At 51.2% G+C, this 22424-nt stretch overlaps 1 protein-coding gene across 1 annotated transcript; it reads right to left on the bottom strand.

The window, feature by feature from the left end:
• Positions 1-1776: 1776 nt before the first annotated feature.
• TRIB1 (tribbles pseudokinase 1) lies at positions 1777-10175 on the bottom strand. Its single transcript, XM_004265322.4, has 3 exons — positions 8890-10175; positions 6546-6838; positions 1777-3997 (listed from the first exon to the last, which is right to left on the bottom strand). The coding sequence occupies exons 1-3, from the start codon at positions 9247-9249 to the stop codon at positions 3532-3534; spliced, it is 1119 nt and encodes a 372-aa protein (XP_004265370.1). The 5' UTR covers positions 9250-10175; the 3' UTR covers positions 1777-3531.
• Between the last annotated feature and the right edge of the window lie 12249 nt (positions 10176-22424).

Genomic DNA, 22424 nt, shown 5'->3' with positions numbered 1-22424 from the left:
TTAACCAGTACTGGTACACTCTCCTTCCAACCTTCTATAATGTAACTGGTTGTGATTGCCCCAGATTTGTTCCAACCTTTGAAGAGATTAAATTTATGGATTTGTGGCATCACGTGTCACCCCAGCCAATCCTGACCCATATTTCTCTCCACTTTGTTCATGCAACGACAGTACAAAAAGGTGCTGTAACCTTAATTGCTTGCAAAGTATTTTGAAATCCTTAGATTAAAAAGTTCTGTGAAGTCCAAAGTATTAGCCTTCTGTGTGCCCTAGGAGTTGTGCAGAGCCTCGCCTGGGTTCATCAGGGCAGGGAGAAATTGCAGTGTATGTTCTGAGGACCCAGGAACTTTGGGGTTTAAGGGTCTTCTTCGTGGAATGGCCCTAGATCAACTCCCAGCTTCCTAGTCTCTTAGCTACTCAGGCATCTGACCATTCCTTGTGTTGCTTTGTGCTTTTTCCGTTTCTTAAGTTCCTGGGTCACGAGGCCTGAGTTGCACTTACTTTGGTGTCATAGGTCTCTTTCCTGAGTGATCTCAGCCTAAGTCCTAGAAAGGGCAACTGTGTCACCTGTAATCTCTGTATGCCTTTTCATTTAAGCCCAGAGTGATGACTTAATCCTCATTCTAACTTTTACCATTAGAACTTAGAGTTAAAATTCTGTCCCATGGTAGTAACCCTTGGAGGAGGTGTCAGGTAGGGACTGAAACGGGTAGGAGGGGGCTCCTGGGGTCCTGGCAGTGTTTTGTTTCCTTGCCCTGACTGTAGGTTAGGCCAGTGTGTTTGTTTCGTGAAAATTCAGAGCCACACACTTCTACGTGCATTTTTCTATATATTTGTTACACTTACAATGAAAATATTTTTTTAAAAATCACTCTGGGGCATCCCTGGTGGCGCAGTGGTTGAGAGTCCACCTGCCGATGCAGGGGACACGGGTTCGTGCCCCGATCCGGGAAGATCCCACATGCCACGGAGCGGCTGGGCCAGTGAGCCATGGCCGCTGGGCCTGCGCGTCCGGAGCCTGTGCTCTGCAACGGAAGAGGCCACAGCAGTGAGAGGCCCGCGTACCGCAAAAAAAAAAAAAAAAATCACTCTGGATGCTAACTGACTTCATATAGAATAAATTCTGATGTGATAGTGAGGCTATACACCTAATCAAATCAAAATCCTTTCTTTCTCTGCCTTTGTAATTCAAAATAATGTTGCTTTCAGTTTTCCATCCTTTAGTTCCATTTTCACACTTACAGGAAACATGGAAGAGCCTCAGCCATTTTAATTAAGTCTAATGGGGGAGGTAAGGGGGGAGGTTGGTTCTCATCAGAAGTCCTGTGATGCCTTCAGGGATGTATGTGGACCTCTGAAATTACAACAAAATTCTGTTGGATACACATGTACATTTTTCTGAGAAGTGTCCACGATTTTCATCAAATTCTCAAGGGTCCCTGAACTAAAAAGGACCATAAGTCAGAGGGACTCTTACAACTCAAGGCTTTTTTATGTATGCTCCTCTCGAAATGTTTCTCGACTCTAAATTCAACCCATAGCCCTCACCAACCTGATTCACCAAATTGGTTTCACCCATCAAAATGAATTTGCTCACTTCAATGGAAAAAGTGAATGGGCTCAGCTGTCAAAGGTCACACATAATAATCATCATCTGTTTACTTCTCCATCTCCTCCTTGAGATCCCAGGCCCTGATGCCAGAGACCTTTGCAGCCTCGGTGTGAAAGTGCACCAGGCAGTGGCGGACTGGACTCCAAAGAAAGTCACTGCACCCATTTACGAAACCAGATTTATTAAAATTTCTCTACAAGTCAGAAACAGCCGTCTCACATATATACACATGTACAGGAAGGATCTAGTGTTTCGAAGCCCCAGCCAGCCCAGAGTCCTCAGCCGGGTCATGTATCACAGATACAACATTCAAGCAACCACAAGAACGTTAGTGGGACAGAGGCTTCTGTCCTCCCTCTTCTCCAAGTCCCATGATTCTGTCAAGGTAATATTGCCAATGATCATTCACATTTCACGTGGCCTTAGACACGCAGGTTATTCAGACAGACACAGACAACAGAACAAGCGTCAGAGCCAAAACAACAACAAAAAAATCGGACATATGTATAAAAGGTACACTATATGTACAAAGTACACAGTACGTGAGGTATACACGGTATTCTCACAATGCATGTTAGTAGTTTGCCTAGGCGTAGCCCTTAAAAGTGACTGCCTGTTTTTGTGCCATTTCTCAAAATACAGTATGTTTGGTTTACCCGTTTAATCACCTGATTTCAGTACTGTCTATTTACTGATATTTCATCTGTACTTGTTTTTTTAATGCAAGTTGCAGTTTCTTTGTTAAGCTCTATCTTTTGTAGGTAGTGAGTTCCCATCTCTGGAAGCATTCAAAAAGAGGTTGCAGACCCAACCTGTGAAAGCAGCTGTGTGTCGGGGGGGCGGATTTCTGCATTGGGAGGTGGCAGAGAAACGAAAGAAGTTGGACCAGATGACTTTTAACGTCCCTTTCAAGTTTAAAGATTTGGGGCTTGCTATTTCATCCCAGATACTGATGCTGCAGATGTATTCATAAACCACACCACATCCGAAATATTCACAACCTGTCATGCAAAACTGCAGACCATACCCATGGGGGTGGTTAAAGTATACTTCTGGAAGTTAGTCCGAGAACCGTCTAAGACTATCCAAAATTCACTTTCTCTGAAGCACTAAGATGTTTAACATTTGCTCTTGGGAGAGGGAGTGGAGAGCCTTCTTATCTTTCTCCTCCTAGACAAAATGCTCCACCCTGAGATGGTCTTGGGGAAAAAAGTAAAGGATAAATGCTAACATATTTGAGGGGAACCAAGAAAGCTAATGGTTTCCAAGTGCTCAAATTCTTGTTAAAAGTCTCCAGTCTCTCTGTCTGAGCTCAGAGTTCTAAAATAGCCAGGAGTTTGAATCTTTTATGATACTTTTCCACAGTTAGCTGGTAAGTGCTTTTATAGTGAAGGGATGGGAGGGCGCATTTCAAGGTCAGAAAGAAGGCATTAGTGCAAATGAGGTCTTGGCAGGAAATGGAGGAGAAATTCTGGGTTCGTGGTTCAGGCAGGCTCCTATGCCCCTGAAACAGTCTGCTCCAAAAAGATGAAGAAAGGGTGAGTGTTAAACCAAACCAGAAAAAACAACTTTCCGATCAGAGAAGCTAGGGTAGCAAAAGTCTGGCTACCAAAGACAAGTTCGAAGATGGCAGGTTTATTGGCCCAAATTATTTGTCACCCTGTTAAAAATATGGTTATTGCCCAAAATGCCATTGTGCGATTCATTTCCTCTCCCTTTAGAATGTTCATTTCACTTGATCACATGCTGCAGGATATCCACACTCCTTGCCACCTGTAAAAGATGCGGAACCCCCATATCTGACACAGGGACAGCTGGCGAAGGTTCACTAAGGGAAACAGCTCTGCAGGAAAGGCCTGTCCATCTTTAGAAATGGAAATGCCATGTGTGAGAATTATGAGGTTTCTGAGGTTTGGGGATTAGCAGAAGAAGGAACTGATGTCACTGTCCTCCTGGTACTCTGGAACAATCTGGTCGGAAGTTCCTATTTCTGAGTCGACGTACCCAGGCTCCAAGACAGACTCGAACCAGGGATGGAGTAAGATCTCTGGAGCAGTGAGTCTTTCTGAAGGCTCCCGTCTCAGAAGGCTGCGAATGAGGCACCTGGCTTTGGGGGAAATGTGGTCAGGAATGCAGAACTGTCCACGTCGGATTTTGGAGAAAAGGGCACTGGGGTCTGAGTCATGGAAGGGGTAGCGTCCCACCAAAAGGGTGTAGAGCATCACCCCGAGGCTCCAAACGTCCGCCGCCTTTCCGGAGTAGGTCCCTGTGGTGTTGAGAATCTCAGGGCTCACGTAGGCTGGGCAGCCGTGTTTGTCTGACAAAGCATCATCTTCTCCCTTAATTATGTGTGTATCTTCTAGACTTTCCAGTCTGAGCTGGGTTCTGTAGGAGAGAGGAAACAAGCCATTACTTCCAACTACTATGAAAACCAAGGCCTTCCCAATAATAGCGCCCACAAGTACTCATCGCAAAGGCCCAAGGAATGCCAGTTACCCCTTCATCCAGTTAACAGTGCCTTGCATCACCCTGGAGGACTCAGGATTTCACAAACCAATACAAACTGCAATAAACATTAGCAAAGTATTGAGAGAGAGCCTGGGGTGGAGGGTATGATGCAAAGCCCCAAATACTATTCATTATGCTACAGCTTATAAGACATATCCTAATAGGGGTTACACAATTTACAAAGTTCACATTGCAGCAGTGGGAGCCTGTCTCAGGGGAATGCTGACATTTCTCCAAAAGCTATCAGGGAAGAGCAGTTTATCCTACTGCTTCAGGGAGAGCCTGGGCATCCTACAAGCGGATCTTATCTCTTATCATGCCACTGACTGCCAGGGCTACTTGGCATTACAATTACAATGACTGCTTGGCATTACAGAACATTACAGAACACAGAGCCCAAGGTCACTGTTACTGCACACAGGTTGTTAGCACTCGTGTTCACATCGATATATACACACAGAGGGGATTCTGTCCACCTGAGCCCAAGCCATGACGGCCATGACGGGAAATGTACATGGAATGTTAATTACATTTATTGGGATGTTTAATTCCCAAGAATGCTTAGCCTGGACAGAAAGGACAAAGAAAAGCAGCTGGTGGATTTGAAAGATGCAGGAGCCCTAAAACGCCCTCGTATGTGTGCACATGCACACACACACACACACACGCACACACACGCACGCACACCCTAGGATGACACATCAACACCTGAGCTCATTTACTCAGGTAAGGGTTTATCTCTTCAGGTAACAACTAAGGTTTGAAACATCTTTAGTTAAGGCTCTCTGATGAAGCTGCAGGTGCCTCCTTGTTCAGATCCAGCCACTCAAGCCTCTTGGCTCCCCCAAAGCCCAGAGCCATGTGGGGAGTCTCCAATACATGGTGGTCACTTATGCTCCCCCCTAGCTTCTCTGAAACAGCCCTGTGTCAGTAAGTCACTCGTTGCGAAGTTAGACGCAAACATTTGGTACGGGCTACTGGGTCAATTCCTTTTCCTCTCAAAGGTCTAGCTCTTTTTTGTTTTTTTTTCTTCTTCTTCCTGCCTTCCTGTTCCCTGGAGTGTAGTATACATGTGCTAACTTCAGTATGTCCTCAGCCTGACCTCCCCCCCCCCGTCCCCCCCTCCCGTCGTTATGTAAAATACCCATTGGTTCTGTAAACGGAAAATATGACTCAACCCACACTGTCTGCCACTGATTGGCTGCTGTAGTACTAAAACCCTGCACCTGTGCTGGTTACACGAATAGCGTCAGCCTGTCATTGCTTAACCCTCGGGTTGCCAAACTCCACGCACATGACATTCGCCTGTGCAATAGCAGATTTCAACAGTAAGCAAGGAGGTGTGTAAGGTGTGTTTCAGAAAATACATCACCATATCAAAGGAGAGTGTTCCAGGAATTGGAAACTTCTTCATTACCAACACTTTGCTTTTCTTTGCTAATCAGTATGATCCAATGACTCTTGCAAGGTCAGACACAAAGCCATGCTTTCTGGCAACTCAACCCTATACTTTTTCATAGGACCTGAAGTCAAGGGTAAAAAAAGCACAGGTGGGGTGAGCCCTGCATGAATACCTACAACGAAGTAACACACACCCACCTGTGCAATTCTACAATGGTATTGCTTTTAATCTTTCCACGAGGGATGTGGCCCACCTCTTAAAATCAGGTAAGGTTTATCTCCTGTGGCTTCCTGAATTCTCAACTGAAACCTCAACTCTGAATCTTAATGTCACATTATTGTCTTATCGAGCTCATCTTGTTCTTTATGAGGTAAGCCATGATCTATATTTAGCAACCAATTCTAGCCAGCTTCCATTTCTCATTCAACTGTGGCTATCTTCTGAAGATGCATCCAAACAAGACGTCTAAAAAGTCACCGGAGAATGGGGAGAAAATATTGGGGGCCAAGCCTGACTCATAATAGGAGTGTGGTGTGAAGGAAAGGGATAGGTTTCTGCAACTACGACAGTCTGACCAGCTCTGTGATACTTACTAGGTACAATAAATAAATAAACAGGGGGGAAAAAAACAAGAAAAAAAACCCCACTCGGTATAAACAAGGATTTGAAGACATCCTCTAGGAATGGATGTTGTGAAGGGCAGACTGACATTTGTACCCCAGGAGAACTGACCTTTCTGACAACGATGGGGAATAAACCTGATCCTGGGGTGGAAGCGGGGAGGGCATCCTGTCCTCACGTGACATCCCACAGATGCACCAAGGTGTCCCCAGGCCACGTCCACAAGGGTGCAGAATAACCAACTTTGGCTTTGGCCCCTCTGGAGAGAGGATTTCTAAAGACTAACTCTGGGACAACTGAGCCCTTGGTGCTGTTTTGAACCAACACCCTGCACCTAACTGCTCGACCTGCACCCTCGTTTTGGAGTCAAAAGGCACAGGAGAGGCTGTGGAGGCCGCTCACCTCTCCTCTGTGGAGAAGACAAACTTCCTAAGCTTTAGGTCCCCCAGCACGATGGCTGACTGGTGGCAGTGGGCAACGGCAGAGACGATCTGCTTGAAGAGCCGGGCAGCCTCCTCTTCCCGCAGCCTCTTCCGGCTGCGCACGTAGGAGTGCATGTCCCCAAAGTCCCTCTCAAAGAAGACATAGGCTTTGGTTTCCCCAAGGATCACTTCCACAATGCCAGTGATGTTCCTGTGTGAGGGCAGCTGGATGTAAGGCCGGATTCTGTCCTGGTAGTGTTTAATGGGAAACACCTGCAGAGAGAAGGGGACTCACTTAGGAGGCTAGAAAAGCAGAGGCTGCCTCCCAGATCCTGGGCTGGGCTGCAGTTCTCAATCTCTGGGCTTTGGTTGAAAGTGAGGCTCCATTCATTTACCCCAACCTCCTGCAACCCCTGTTAGCTCTGCAACCCCACCTGATGCAGCCTGGGCTACTCCTAACACCCAAAAGCAGTAGCATCTAGGGCTAGCAAATCTCCAAAGAGCTACCATATGGATGGTTTGAAAGAAGTCTTCTAGGTATGGCCTTCCGGCTCCAGAGAGCTAAGCTCCTAAGTCCCCACCCTCTGTGGCCCTTTCTCGTTGGCAGGTAATGCTGTGCAAAGTGGCTGATAGAGGTCCCCCTGGGATCTCCAGGAGCAGCCTCTGGAAATGCATGACCTCCTGCAGACCAGAGAGAGCACAGGACATGGTGACTCTGCAGACTCCAAGTGGAAGAACATACAGCTGGAGAACGTACAGCTCTGTCATTACTCAGAAGGAACAGATGACTCCAAGCGCAAGACTGTCAACACAGCCCTAAGGAACCTGCCGAGGCTGTGACTCAGGTATAAGCAGTCTTGAGTTAAAATTCCCACAGGAAGGATACGGGATCCTCTGGGGGGGGGGGGTTCATTTGTTTACTTATCTCCCCCCCACACCAACTCCCATCCTCACTTTCACTCGGGACATGGGTAGCATCTTCTCTAAGAAGCTGGCTGGTCTCTTTAAGGGCCTTTTGTTTAGTCCGGTTACTCATATCCTAGACTCAACTGGAAACGGTGACACACGGGCTGTCACCATCTGGATTCAGCTATTATCTGCTCGGAGGAACTGGAAGGGGTTGCACAATGACCAGACCCACCCCACCTCTGACGCTCGGTTGCTCCGGCACCAGTTCGAAAAACCTTTCCGCTGCCCCCCTCCTCCCACCCCAGCCCACACTCATACCCTCTGAGCTCTGCTCCCCAGCCACCACGAAGAAAAGATTTTGCCCCCCTTTAAACTGGGCTCGATCACACATGTGAAGTTTCGTTCGGGTCGGACAGTAGGTGGCAGCAGCGAGGCCAGGGAAGGGGAGCTCGGGGGGTCAGGTGAGTTGCGGAAAACCAAAGAGCGACTTAAACTGAGGGGTGACCCTATGTTTCCGGTGAAAACGAGCAGCCCGGAGGCTTCTCAGGGATGTCTGAGGCCCGGGTGTCCAGCTCGCAAAGGGTGCATGGCCTGTGGGAATGTTCTGCGTCTATGGGCGCTGGAGGAGAGTGCGGAGGATCCTGTTTGCAAGAGTTGTATCCCCTCCAGGATGGAGCCCCTTATGTTCAAAGGAAAATCGCGGGCCGGAAAAGCAAGACATGAATGGAAGCGAGGGTTCCTAGTCGGTGTGGGCTTTCCAACATTTCTATTCCGGCCAAATACCCCCCGCCCTCGCTGGAAGACCCTCTCAGACTACTCTCTGGGGAGGACAGGGTTCCGGTTCCAGCGCGGGTTCCAGCCGGAATCCCCAAGACCGGAGCCCAACACGGACTTCCCGCCCCCTTACCACCCACGGCTGAGCCCGGGTGCCTCGCAGCCCCAGCAAGAGAGTTGCCAGCTGCTCCAAGCTCCAAGGAGGCACCCACAGCAGGGCGTCCTTCCAGAACGAGGGGCGGGGGAAGCGAGGAGAATGGGAAAGGGGGAATGGCATGGCCCTGGAATCCATATCAATTCCACAACTTATGTGGAACGCCACGCACTAAACTCGGCGCTAAGCAAATAACATAGATGTTGTAAAGCAACTGAGCACCGCACTTCCTCTCGACCGCCAAGCCCCCACTATACCACTCCATCCGAACCCCTCAATCCCCAATAGGGTGACCCGGGTCAAATGCTGCTTTAACGGGCTCAAACCCCCTTATCCGCCTTGCCCCAAGCCCAAGTCCTGACGGCACCTTCGGCCCCCGGGCGACGGCGGGCGAGACCCCAAACACCTTTGCCTGCCACCGGGTCCCCTCACCCCGCGACCCCCCGCCGGGTCCCGGGTCCCGGGTCCCGGCCCCCTGAGTGCCTACCTTGCAGCGCAGCTCGCGGCCGGTGTGGAGGCACAGCGCCCGGGACACATGCTCGCGCTCGGCCAGGGGCAGCAGCAGGTAGTCGGCGATGCGGCTGGGCCCCGGCGCGCTCCCGGAGCCGCCGCCAGCCCCCGGAGCGGCGGGCGGAGGCTGCGGGCTGCAGGGAGAGCCAGGGGGGCTGAGGTAGTCCGGGGGGCTAGAGCACTCGGAGAGACGTGGGCACTTGGCCGCCACGGCCGCCGCGTCGTCCGCGTCCAGCAGGCGTTTGGCCGGGGCGCCCCGGCCGACCGGGAGTAGCAAGGCCGGAGCGCGGGGCTGCGAGACGCCGCTCATAGCAGAGCGTACAGGACCGACCCGCATCCCGTCCCCGGCCGGGGCGGCCCCGGCTTTGTACGTCCTCGGATCGGCGCGGGAAGGTGCAACTGGGTCGGCGCCGGCGCCGCGACTTACTCCAGCCCGCGGGATGGAGGTTGCAGACGGAGCTTGGTTCTGCCCCCACGGGGGGCAAAGCCGGAGCCGCTCCCGGGCGCTCGCGGTACACGCGAGGACCACGGTGGCCGCGCGTCCGGGGAAAGGAGGCCGGTTCGGGTCCCCGGATCCCCGTGGGTACCGGCTCGGGGCGCCTCGCTATTGTTGTAGAGGCTGCCGACAGTCGGGAAAGCAGAGGCGGCGGCGGCCTCCGAGGTCCGGAGCAGCGAGAACAGGATTCCGCAGGCTCGGCGGAGCCACGGAGCAAATGCACTTCCCGAAGCAAGAAGTGTCGGAGCGAAAGCCGGACCAACTTTTCCGCGGCGCCCGGGATCCTACGCGCTCCGGGCTCCCGGCGTGAGTGTGCGCGAGACAGACGCGCTCGGAGAGGGTAACTGAGTGTGAGTGAGTGTGTGCGCCGCACCGATCCCGGCCAGTGCACTCCTCCTTCTCCTTTTCCTCCACCTCCTCCGCCTCCCGGTGACTCACGCTGTATACACATACACTCACAGGCCGGGCTGTGTAAACAGTTGGGAAGCCGGGTTGTGCAATGAGGTGGCTGCGACGACTCGGGCCCTGCCGCCGGGCGAGCAGTCACCGGAGCGGAGGGGAGGTGCAGCTGGGCCGGCGGGGGCGACGGGGGTGGCCCGACGGCTGGGGATGCTTCGGGCAGAGCGCGCTCCGGCGCAGGTGGCGTGTCCTGCGCGCGCACACGCCCCCCGAGCCGGTCTAGGCGGGAGGAGGCGCGCGCCCTCCCGCAGGCAGCGGGCTCAGCGCGAGAAGCCGGAGGAGGGGGCGGAGGAAAAGTTCCCGTGACGTCAGGGTCCCGGGGAAGTGGGCGGGAGGGGAGGGGCCGTGGGGGGCGAAGCAACCGTTGATTGGTGCGCGCTCCCCATTCACTCCGAGCACAATGGACTGCGGGCGCGCGCACCAGGGCTCTCAGCACCCGCCGCTCGCTGCAGCCGCGGGGTGACACCTCTTGCCCCGGGGATCCCCCCAGTGCCCCAAGCCTTGGGACCTCCGGTTGGAGCCGTGGGCGTCGCCGAGGCCCGGCGGTAGCCGGAGGAAGGGAGGAGAGAGAAGGTGATGAATTCCAGAATCACTCATTCACCCCCACGCGGTGGTTCCGGGGAAGACCTGCGCGTGGTAGTGGATGTGGCTTTTTTTTTTCCTTTTCCCGCCCCCTCCCAGCTCTAATCCCCAGCGTCTGTTCGCTTCCACAAATAGAACCTTCTGTTGGATGAAATAAGAGCAAACACTGGGCCTTCTGCGCTGCCTCCACCTCCACGCCCCTCCCGCGCCTGCCGCCCGCCCGGATTGCACGGAAATAGCTTCTCCGGGCTCTCGGGCCGCCCCTTCGCGGTGACTCGCAGAAAGAGCTTCCTGAGCCCGGGCCGGTGGGAAACAAAGGATGTGGGGAGAGGGCGGAAGGGGCCCACGTGGCCGTCGCCGAATTCCTGCCCTCTCCCCAGCCTCCACACGCGCAACAGGGTCTAGGACGCCGGGGCCAGCCCGGTTCCGTGGTGGCCGGGGAGCGGAGTCTAAGTCATCCTGGCCACCGACAGTGATGCTGCCTACACCCGGGCAACCCTGCCAGGGCGTGTGCATGCACTCGTGCAACGTGATTTGGGTGAGCTCGAGATGTGTGTCAAACCCTGCACAAAGCTCCGTGAAAAAACAACCTAGAATCTGTCGGTTTTCTTTCTTTCGAGAGCCAGGTCCATTTGGAGTCCCTGGACACCCAACATAGATAACTGTTATCAGACAGTCCCTTCTGTACTTCTGCTAAATACTTCATTTTCTAAAACCAGGTCGAGCCCCAAGGATAAATCCTTTTCCATATCAAATCTCCATTCGTTCAACAAATACTAATGAAGCATCTGCTAAACTAGACGCTAGGGATTAGAAGATGAAAACTAGTAATAATAGCTAACATTAATTGAGGTCTGTAACGTGCACTTTACATACACTGCAGTTTTACAGCCACCCAGTGGGGTTATTTTTTGCCCTTTTTCACACAGAGGAAGCCTGCAAAGTTAAGTTACTTGCTGTGGTCAAATAGCTACTGAATGCATTCAAGCTCTTAAGCATTTGTGGGAACTCAGGGAAGATTACAATTTGTACAGAGAAAAGAGAAGTCAGGGAGGATTCCCCCTAGAAGGCATTAGACCTGGGGGGATGTGTGGGATTGTAAACGAGTTGCTGGGGTGGGGTGGGGGGAGGGCAGGGATGAGGGGAAGGGTAGGGTCAGCTTAAGAGGCCAGGGTGGCTGCAAGGCCGGAGCCGGAGCCTGCACCGCACGTGTCATTGGGGGAAACGTGAAAAGCTCCAATGCCTGCTGAGAAGGCTGCGCTTAATCCTGTAACCAGGCGAGAACCCACCAGAGGTTTTCCTTCTTTCAAGTTCATTTTGTGCTATTTATTTAAGATCCATTGAGCTGCCAGCTGGGCATCAGCACTTGGATGGCAAACTCAGCATGGGCCACAAGCATCTTCCTCCAAGGTGTGCATCTCCCTCAGTGCCTCTTCTGAGAGAAAGGCATCACCACCACCCATCCCCAGGGCCAGAATCCCTGGCAGTCATTTCCCCTTGAATCCACCGTTTTCCTATCCCCCACTCAGTTGTCACTGGGTCCATCCTAGACCTGCTAGGTCTCACAGCCACCCCCTGCCGCCCCTCCTCAGCTTCTTGGAGCTGCCCCTTGCAGACTATTTGTCATGCTCCCTTGCCCACTGGCTTACAGCCCATTTTGCCCAGATGGAGGCCCTGGAGGGAGATGGGAGGGTGCTGCTTTGGGCACTGGCTGCACCTCCTCTGTGGCCCAGGCCCCGCTAGCCAGCCCCTCTGTGTAGCTGTTGCCATGTGCTGCCAGATCTCCCTACAGGAATGAAGGATTTATCCACCCACACCCCCCCAACCCTCCACCCCGGGACTGCTAGGAACACCTTTTGGGAGTTTTGGAAACTGCCTCAACTGAGAAGGGCTACCTTGCCCCAGTTCACACTCCCTTCCCAGGAGGTCCACATCCAATGACAGGTGATTGTGGAGTCCAGCCTCCTCGCCCGAACTTGAGCCAACTCTGAAGGGCAACCCAGCTTCAGCCGCCCATTTAGGGTCAACTGAGTTCTTCCTTGAGATTGCCTCCAGCACAGCTCTTCTCTCCAGCCAGTCCTATTCCTTCCCTCCCCTTCCACAGGCACTCCCTGATAAACCTCCTGCATGCTAATCTCCATCTCCAGTCGGCTTCCTGGGGGACCCGACCAAGGCACCGCCTCCCTCTTCCTGGCCCTAGCTTGCTCTAGGCACTCTGGCTCCTGGGATCAAGTGACACAACTTTCATCCCTCCTGCCCTAGGGTGGAAGCAGCTTCGCGATGTTGATAACCTCTGGGCCCACCCCGCACACTGTGTTGTTTTGTTCTATGTTTGTTTCTGCTCTTCCAATACCTTCATAACTAGTTCCTCGCTTTAATTTTTTTCCACTGTACTTCCTGGCCTGGGTTCCATTTTCCTGACTGATACAAACCCTGTACCTTTCCCATGTCAATCCACTCTTCTCTACTCTCATGATCTTAGTTCAGAAACTTCTGGTTTTCTGCAGTAAGCTGCTAACTGGATCACTCATTCACCCTTTCAACATACAAGGGCACCTACTCTGCCAGTGTACCTACTAGCTGCTGGAGATATAATGGTGCACAAAACAAAATGTATCCTTGAGCTCCTTAATCCATTCCCCACACTGCTATCAGAGTACTTTTTCTAAAATTTAAATTTGATCACATCAGGCCCTGGCCTAAAAACCTGGCAGGGACCCTCAGATGATAAAATCCAAACACCCGCTTTCCTGGCCCTACTTCCCATTCCAGTCTCACCTTTCTTGTCTCCTCGCTAGCAACATACCCATGCCAGCTCCTGGTAGGGCCCTAAACAGATCTTACTAATTCACACCTCTGCATTTTTGCCTGTGCTCTTTCCTCCCACTGGAATTCCCTCCCCTCCCACTGCCAACCTGATGAACTCCTATTCATCCTTCAAGACCCCACACAGATTTCCCCTGCACAGCAGTCAAATTTAAATGTCCTGCTAAGTGCTGTTGAGTCCTCCATCTAACTTTTTCTCATGGCACTATCCACTCAGCTGTGTTCCAGAGGGCAGAGGCCATGTCTTATTCAGCCGTGTGTCTCCAGTCCCCAGCCCAGTGTCTGTTATAAAGGAGGGGCTTAGTAAGTGACAACCAAACAAATGTACTCAAGGGCAGAGGGTCACCCACAGGGAGGGCCTGAGATGAGAGACAGGGATGGAGAACAGGCATTTGGGCCAAGACAGGGGACTGGAGAATAGGGCACAGATTTCAGAGTTGAATGTCTAGCCCTGGAAGGCAAAAGGATATGGAAAAAGAAAGGGCTGAAGCTTTGGGGGCCTCCAGCCTGCATGCCTGGGAGGACAGACATGTACTCTTGACAGGTCCTGAGATCAAGTCAGCCAAGGGGACAAGTGAGCTAAAATTTTCCTGACTTCATTGCTGGGGCTTTCCCTGCTGGCAAAGTCTGGACTGAACTCCCATCAGACTTTTCAGATACTTATTTGAGGAAGTCAGTGACTCTTTATAGCCCTCAGTTGCCTCACCTGTGAAATGGGCATAACAAAGGCCTGTTTTTCCTCCCCTGCAAGATTCTTATGGGAACAAATAGCTACAAACTATTTGTCCTTATGAGTTATCTACCCACACACAAATATGATTATCAAATATGGGCATGCCTTGATTTTGAACTCTGTTCATTTAGTCAACAAATATTCATTATCGGTTTACCATATGCTGGAGTTGGAAAAGGCCTTTACCATGAAAATTCAAATTGACAAATACAAATATATAAGTAAATAGGATGTGCATTGGATAGTAATTCTTCCCGTCTTAAAAGGGTTCTTTGCTTTATAAAAGGGTCTACCATGTGATGCCATTTAGCAAGCTCCTTTGGCACATGTATGGTGTGGTTTGGTAAAAATATAGGAAACTTGAAAGCAAGAATCACAGTTGGTTGTGCATGTGTGTGTATGTGTGTGTCCCCTTTGTAGCCTCAGCACAATGCTGAGCTGACACCGGATGCTCACTGGATGACACGTTGAACTGGGGAAAAAATTGATTTACCTCCAATGTCTCAGGAAAACATATATTACATAATGTGGGGAAAACCTGTATTGATTTTTTGGGGACAAAGTTGGGCTACTGATGAGCTCAGGCTTGATTCATTTTCATTCATGCCCAGGTAGGTGCCTGGCAGCGCCATTAGGAAGGTTCTGAATGTCGTACCCATTCCAAAAAAATTGGGATGTATTTAAGAAAAACAATATTAGTGTTTACGATAAGGTTCCAAAAACTGGAAAACAGAGGAACATTTACTGAGTTCCTCCCATATGGTAGAACCTTGTCTATTTTCTTGTTTAACGTTCAAAATTATCTCATAAACTAGTTATTACCACCATTTTACAGATCCACAAGAAGGCTCAGAGAAGTCGATTAGCTTGTCTAATATCACGCAGCGGGAAGGTGGCCAGTTAGAATCGGAACCCTGATCCAGCTGACCTCAAGTCTGGCTCTTTCTGCTTTATGTACCACCTGTCTCCCAATGAAGAGAAAATTTATCCATATATTTCTCCTCCTGTATCTTTTTTTTTTTTAGTTCAGTAAAAATCTTTATCTTTTAAGAACTTACCCTTCCCCCACCAAACATTCACATACACAGATAGAAAATTAACATTCATAGAGCCTCAAATCTGACCTTAACATGATGATTTCATATTACTTCTTTTTTTTTAATTTTCTTTTTTTTTAATTATTAATTTTAAGAACACAGGAAGCCTTAGGTCATCCAGGCCTCCCCCTAACATCTGTGGGGGGCTGGACGGAAGTGAAAATGAGAGTCTGTGACCTGATACCCCTTCTCTCCCCACCGCCCCAGCTCCTGCCTTCCCCCTGTAAGGTCTCCAGGGCACACCTTGGCCATGCCAACATCTTCATCCGTGGTGCTGCCCTTGGCCCTTCCTTGACCACCCACAGTCCTAGAGGTGCCCACAGCAGGTCACGTTGGGAAAATAGACCCAGGAAAGAACTCCTGGACCCTAGAAGCATGTTCTGGGCATTGGGGCAGAGGATTCCCCAGTCCTGGGTACCTGGAGTTTGGTCTAGGCCAGCAGGTACAGGCTCTATGTAGGCACAGCCCCTGGCCATGTGGGGACAGATGCAGCGAGCAGAGGGCCAGGTCAGGGCTGGATCGCCCAGGCCTAAGAGAGAGGCACTGGTCCCCGTGGCAGATTCCTGGGAGCTCCACCAACACCTTCTCTCCCACCTCCTCGTATGCTCATTTCTGCCTTTTGCCTTTAAAATGCTCTTCCAGGGCTTCCCTGGTGGCGCAGTGGTTGGGAGTCCGCCTGCCGATGCGGGGGACGCATGTTCGTGCCCCGGTCCGGGAGGATCCCACATGCCGCGGAGCAGCTGGGCCGGTGAGCCATGGCCACTGAGCCTGCGCGTGCGGAGCCTGTGCTCCGCAACGGGAGAGGCCACAACAGTGAGAGGCCCGCGTACCACAAAAAAAAAAAAAAAAAAAAAAAAAAAAAAAAGCTCTTCCAGTGACCTGATCCGTAATTCGCATAATCCCTGCCCTTCCAGAATGAGCCTTAGTGGAAAAGGCAGAACAAACAGAAATATAAACAAATGTCTGCAGTCTATTGCCTAGAAGGCAGAGAATAACTTGGCAGGGAGAGGAAGGAAGGATCAGGGCAGACTTCACAGAAAAGGTGGCCTTGCAAGACCATGGACAATCTATTACTTATCTCCATGATGGCCTGTCCAGGGTTTACATGCACTTGTCAGGGTGGCTGGACTGGAAGCCTCTCGGGGACAGAGGCTGGAAGTTTCCCGGATCCAGGGGTGGGCACAGCTCCACAGCTGCCTTAGATGAGATGGTGAAACACCCCTCACTTTCTTCAGAGTTATTTGCTGCACCTTTCTTCTGTGAGTTGTCCCTGGCCACTGGCTCTTGGGTCATTTTTGCTTTCATTCTTCCAGCACGTGGACAATGGCTAACCCTCTCTACCACTTGGCTGGGGAATCACCTCCCTCCCCCGGCCCAGCCCTTAACTGCTGAGCTGGTGAGTCACTTGCCCTCACCAAGATCACCTGTAGGATGGGAAGGGGTTGGGGGACAGACACAAGGCAGCAGGTTGTCCTAATACAGGTGAAAACACTTTGTCGACTATTAAGCTTCCTGCACATGTAAGGCATTCATTGTATTGCCTGTGGAAAGGGCATAGGTCTTCATGTCAGAAAAGACCTGGGTTCAAGGCCTGGCTTTGCCATTAGCTCACAGTGTGGATTTGGACAGGTCACTCCCCCAGTTTGGGCCTCACTTTTCTCCTTTTTTGCACGAAGATGGTAAACGGGTGGTTCTCAGACTGGGTTCCTTGGAACCCTGGGCTTCATGGCAGTAACTTAAGAAGAGAGCGGGAGGCCTTCCCTGGTGGCACAGTGGTTAAGAATCCACCTGCCAGTGCAGGGGACACGGGTTCGAGCCTTGGTCCGGGAAGGTCCCACATGCCGCGAAGCAACTAAGCCCATGCACCACAACTACTGAGCCTGCACTCTAGAGCCCGCGAGCCACAACTACTGAAGCCTGTGCACCTAGAGCCCATGCTCTGTAACAAGAGAAGCCACTGCAATGAGAAGCCCGCGCACCGCAACGAGGAGCAGTCCCCGCTCGCCACAACTAGAGAAAGCCAGCATGCAGCAATGAAGACCCAACACAGCCAAAAATAAATAAACAAACAATAAATATATAAACTTATTTTAAAAAAAGAAGACAGCGGGAAGCTGATGTGGGTTTCTGGGCTGCCCATTCCAGTTTCCATCACATGTTCCATGTCATGCTGCTCCTGTAAGATCATGTTTGAGAAAAGGCTTCCACTGTTTTGGAGAAAAAGAGTTTGAAAACCACTGGCCTTTGTATCTCTGAGGCCCCATCTCTGCTACTGATTCTTTTATTTAATGTCAAGGGTTACAGATCAGAAGCCCAGAGGCCAGATCCAATCTGCAGCATGTTTTGTAGGTCGTTGCAGTGATGATGCACTGTCTAGTTTACCACAGTCCCCACTGTTCCTTATTGCCTAACACTTGCCACCTCACATATATGTTAGCAGCATGGCCCCTGGAGCTCTTTGAGCTTGCATCCTCAGAAGTGCTCCCTTGAGATCCTCTTTTCCCAAGAGACGCTCCAGATGGCAAAAAAGAGAAGGGCCCATAGCCTGGAAACAGAAGTTCCCCATCAGAGGGACTGGCGTAGTCTAGGTATAAGGGGTGCCCCTCTTTCCTCCTGTCTGCCCAGCCCAGAAGACCACTGTGATAGTTATAAAAACATAGCTGCAACTTCTTTGCCACTTTTTTCATTGAGAGGCAGAGTCTCTCGCATCTGGACAGGCTCAGGACTGCTTTGACCAATCAGGTACAACGAAAGTGCCACTCTGAGGCTTCCAAGGTTGGGTCACAAAAGTCCACACAGCCTCTGTCTTGTTCTGGAGGACACTTGCAGTTGGAACCCTGTGTGGCTAGGTAAGAAGTCCGTCTACGCTGAGAACACTGTGCTGGAGAGGACACTGGTAGACCCTCCAGAAGAAAGACCCAGCTGAGACTGTCCTGCAGCTATCCCAGCCCAGGCGCCAGACAGGTGAGCAAGGAAGCCGTCCTGGGGGTGAATCCTCCAGCCTCAGCTACCCTTCTTCCCAGCTGAGGCCCCAGACATCACAGTGCAGACAAGAGCCGTCCTTACCTTGTCCTTTCTGAATTCCTGACCCACAGAATCATTTACCCCCTAAGTTTTAGGGTGATCTGTTACACAGCAATGGATGACCAGTATAACATTCTGAAACTGTTCTGGATAAATTAGGAGGTCTGACAGGCAGGGCCTCATCAGCCCATAGGACACCTCTAGAGGCTGACGAGAAAAGGGAGCTCCCTCCTCCGGAGGGTCACAACCCCACACCTGGCAGAGGGCTTGGCCAGCAGACTGCAGGCTGGATTTCACGACCAGGTGGCCCTGCTGCCTAGAGACACTTTCTTCTCTTCTGCTGGGATCAGCATGAGCTGAGCTGACAGGAAGGAAAAGGCATTTTCTCAAAACTCAGATAATTGCCCCATAAGCTCCTTGAGCATCTCCCAGGATTTGGGGAGGCCCCTGTGCTCAGACCTTGCTGGCTCTGCCTCACAGCGAGTCATCTTGACATATAAAGCATTCATCAAACCACACACACACACACACACACACACACACACACACACACACACACACACACACACACATATCCTCCGGGCTTCTTTTTCCCTTTTCTCATTAAAAAAAAGCTCCTCCCTACCGTGATCTGATCTGAGATCTTCAGGCTATTTTGAAGTAATTCATCTTGCCTCTTCAAACATACCATTTTCCCTCACTCAGCTTGAATGAGGCCCTGGTGGCAGCCAGCCAAGCCCATCTCCCTTCATTCTCAAAGGAAGCCTGGCCCCGTGTACAGGACTGTTTGGTTTCTGGGATTTCCATTTAAAAAACTCGAGGCCTGTGGCTCTTCTGCAGTATTCCTGAGGAAGGCTGCAGGCAAGAACTGAAGGGCGGAGGGGGCTGGGGCAGATCACGTGGGGTCGCAGCAATTGCATGGGGTGGGAGGGCCATCTCAGCAGTGTGGCAGAGAGGCCTGCCGGCTCCCAGCTTGGAGGTCCTCTCCCCTTTGGTCTAACTGGCAGCTGCAAATTCAGTAGGGGCAGATGTCAAGGGGTTTGCAGACTTTATAACTCATCTTATGCAAACCTGGTAGACAAAAGTCTGGCTTTCTGTGAAAGATTGCAGGGGGGTAGTCGTCCACATAGCCTGTGGGTTCAGGCCACCTCCTTCTCTGGGAGACTGTCCAGTCAAAGATGATTTGCCTTTATTGGAGAAGAAGACCCACCTCTGCTGGATACCCACTCTATGTGCTTTGCATATGTTATGTCGTTTATCCTCACAACAGCCCTACAGATTGATATGATCATCTTCACTTGTCAGCTGAGGAAAGAGAAGCTAAGTCACTTGCTTAAAGCCACACAGCTAGAAAGACTGGGAGCCAGAGTTCAAACCCAAGGTTGGACCATCTCCAGGCACTTGTCCTCCCTTGTTCCTCTGCTCCATTCCCTGATCTCTCCCTCTCTCCCTCTCCCTCTCCCTCTCTCTCTCTCTCTCTCTCTCTCTCTCTCTCTCTCTCTCTCTCTCTCTCTCTCACTCTCCCTCCCTCCCTCACAGTCTCTCTCTCTCCATTTCTCTTGAGGGAACCATAGAGTAAGTGCCTCTGCTTAACCTATGGGTATGGAGTGAGACTACACATGGCTTCACCTGTGGGTTTGAGGGAGGGCTTACCTAGTGCATGTAAAACACAATTCAACTTATCAAAACTTGTTTCAAGACCTTTGGGGACTATTCCTATTTTGTATATTGGGGTGAATCTGGACTGGGGCTCGGGAAGGGATCTCTGTCCTTGGCCAAAGTCAGCCTTCATTGGGCCCATACTTACTGAGCTCCTCCTGTGCACTAGGCATCATGATAGACACCAGTAGTGGAGTGCAGCCCTGTCCTCTGTGAGCTCCCAGTGGAATGGGAAGGAAGTCAGTAGCAAAATGAAATAGATAATAGAAGAGGGACACACAGGAAGGAGAGATTAGTTCTGCCAGAAGCCTCCTCATGGGCCAGGCTCTGGAACCTGACATTGTCCTTGTAGAGTCTGGATACACGTCAGAAGCAGATTCACTTGAACCGGGTTCTGTGAACTTGACACATAGTGAGAGCTACAGTGATAAAGGCAGGCATCCGGCAGAGCAGGATGTACGCATCAGCAGATCAATGAAAGCGTTCCCTTTGCCTGGACAAGCCGCCCACAGGAAGCCACATTATCGGAAACTTACTTGCACAAATGGAATCCACAAAGGGGACTTGGCAGTATTAAGAAGTCTATTTCAGCCGCGGTAGCTCGAAGCCATCTCTGACCCTAAAGGGAAAGAAAGTCCTCTGCAGGAAACATTTACCATCAAGTTTGCTCTGGCAAAACTCTCTCCACCTTAGAATAAAGATGATGTATTAGTTAAAGCAAAGCTCTACTGCTTTACCAAAGATAGCCAGGAAGCAGCTGTGTGAAGGCTACAGAGACTGTTTCTCTCCCCTGTAACTTTCCGAGGTGACCATTACTGATTGACAGATTTTTAGGGACCTAGGTTCCCTCCATGCTGGGGCTCTAGCACATCATCCACATGGTCAAGGCCAGGTCTCAACCACATCAGGTCCTCTCTGGCTAGAGGGGAGGAACGGGTGAAGGAGGCACACCCACTACAGCCTGGAGAGGGCACCTGCGTTCATATTCACGTTCCATTGGTGAGAACTTGGTCACATGGTCCCACCCAACTCCAAGGGAAGCTGAGAAATGACATGTGTCCTGCCATGAGCCCAGGAAGATGGAGAGAGTAGGTGTAGGTGGACCCCTGACTATCTCTGCTTCAAATGGCAGTTAGGGGGTTTTTCAGGGTAACCAAAACCTTAACTTAAACCAGCTTAAACCCAAAGGACAACTTTGGGTCGATTCCAGGGTTGGCTGATTCACCGACTCAGCCGTGGAGGGTTCCAGGTACCACCTTCATTGTCGGCTCCAGCAGGCCTGGGTATCACATCCCAACATGACAGTTTTCAAAGGAAGAAGAGAGCATCTCTCCCTGTGCTCTCCCATAGGAGAGATGAGGGTTTCCCCAGAGGCCCCCGCTCCACCCCCAGCAGACATCCTCTCTTATACCATTGCCCTGAATTGGGCCATATGCCCATTTCTGAATCAATTACTGCTGCCGTAAGCTAAATTGTGGTCAACCTCCTGCAACACCCACCAATTCACATGTTGAAGTCCTTGATCCCCAGTACCGAAGACGCTGACCTTACTTGGAGATGGGGCCTTAAAAGAGGTAATTAAGTGAAAATGAGGTCATATGGGTGGGCCCTAATCCAATATGCCTGATGTCCTTATAAGAAAAGAAGATTAGGACACAGATAACACACATTCCAAGGGATGACCATGTGAGGACGTGGTAGCCACCTGTACGCTAAGGAGAGAGGGCTCAAAACAAAGCAAACGTGCCAACACCTTGATCTTGGACTCTGAGCTCCAGAACAGTGAGAAAAAAAGATTCTGCTGTTTAAGCCACCTGGTCTGTGGTGTTTTGTCACAGTAGCTCTAGCTAACTGGTACACCTGGCAATCAGAATGGATCAATCCAGTTCACTCCCGGGGTGCAGTCGGTGTGAGACACAGCTCATGGGAGAGGGAGGTCCGGGTTCTGAAGAAGGAAGCTGATAGGAGGGACGCCGGGCGAACAGAGGGCGATGCCAGTGATAGACAGCATGGCCGCCGTCCACGCCACGGGTGCTGCTTGACCCCTGTCCTCGGACCAGCTCCCTTTCTGTGCACTCCAGCCCCCTGCCATCCTTCTCCAAACAGACATCAGGACAACTGTCTCATTAGATTTCTGCTTCCCAAACTACCATCACTCTCCAGTTCTCTTTCTAGAAGTTACCGCAGTTGACTTTGCTAGGAGTTTGGCAGGGAAGGGGGCGAAGGTCCCCCAACTCTTCTCTCACACCTGTATGGTCTGCCCCCCGGTTTCCTCCGCTGAAGACCAATCCTACTTTAACTCCGACGTCAACCTCATTTCCAAGTTGCTGGGGGACAGAGGGGTGCCGGTGAATGTTTAATAAGCTGTGCAGCGCTGTAGTATTTGCCAATTTCCATGGTGTAAATATTCCCCTGTGGCCCATTCTGAAGGACCCACATGAGGCCACTGAGCACAGAATTGTGGGAAGAGACGTGCACAGTGGCAGCCCCAGCCCGCTGCTGCTTAGGAAGACCTCCCCGTTGCCTTCGGGGATGACTTTTATCATCTGAAAGTCCAGTCCCTCATGATGTTTGCGGGAAAAGAGTTCCTGGGGGCAGGAGAGGGTTAAAAACGTTTTACGAGTCCGCGGGTGGGA

The sequence above is a fragment of the Orcinus orca genome, chromosome 17 (genome assembly GCF_937001465.1).
Source record: "Orcinus orca chromosome 17, mOrcOrc1.1, whole genome shotgun sequence".
NCBI classification, from domain to species: Eukaryota; Metazoa; Chordata; class Mammalia; order Artiodactyla; family Delphinidae; genus Orcinus; species Orcinus orca.
Note: the sequence above shows the minus strand (reverse complement) of the source record. Positions and strands in the feature narration are given on the sequence as shown.

Bases quoted from the DNA above. Each gene is read 5' to 3' on its own strand.
- TRIB1 (XM_004265322.4), bottom strand. From the start codon at position 9,249: ATGCGGGTCGGTCCTGTACGCTCTGCTATGAGCGGCGTCTCGCAGCCC. The intron at 6,839-8,889 runs GTAGGCACTCAG...TTCTCTCTGCAG, and splicing joins GCCGCGAGCTGCGCTGCAAG to GTGTTTCCCATTAAACACTA. The intron at 3,998-6,545 runs GTGAGCGGCCTC...TCTCTCCTACAG, and splicing joins GTCTTCTCCACAGAGGAGAG to AACCCAGCTCAGACTGGAAA.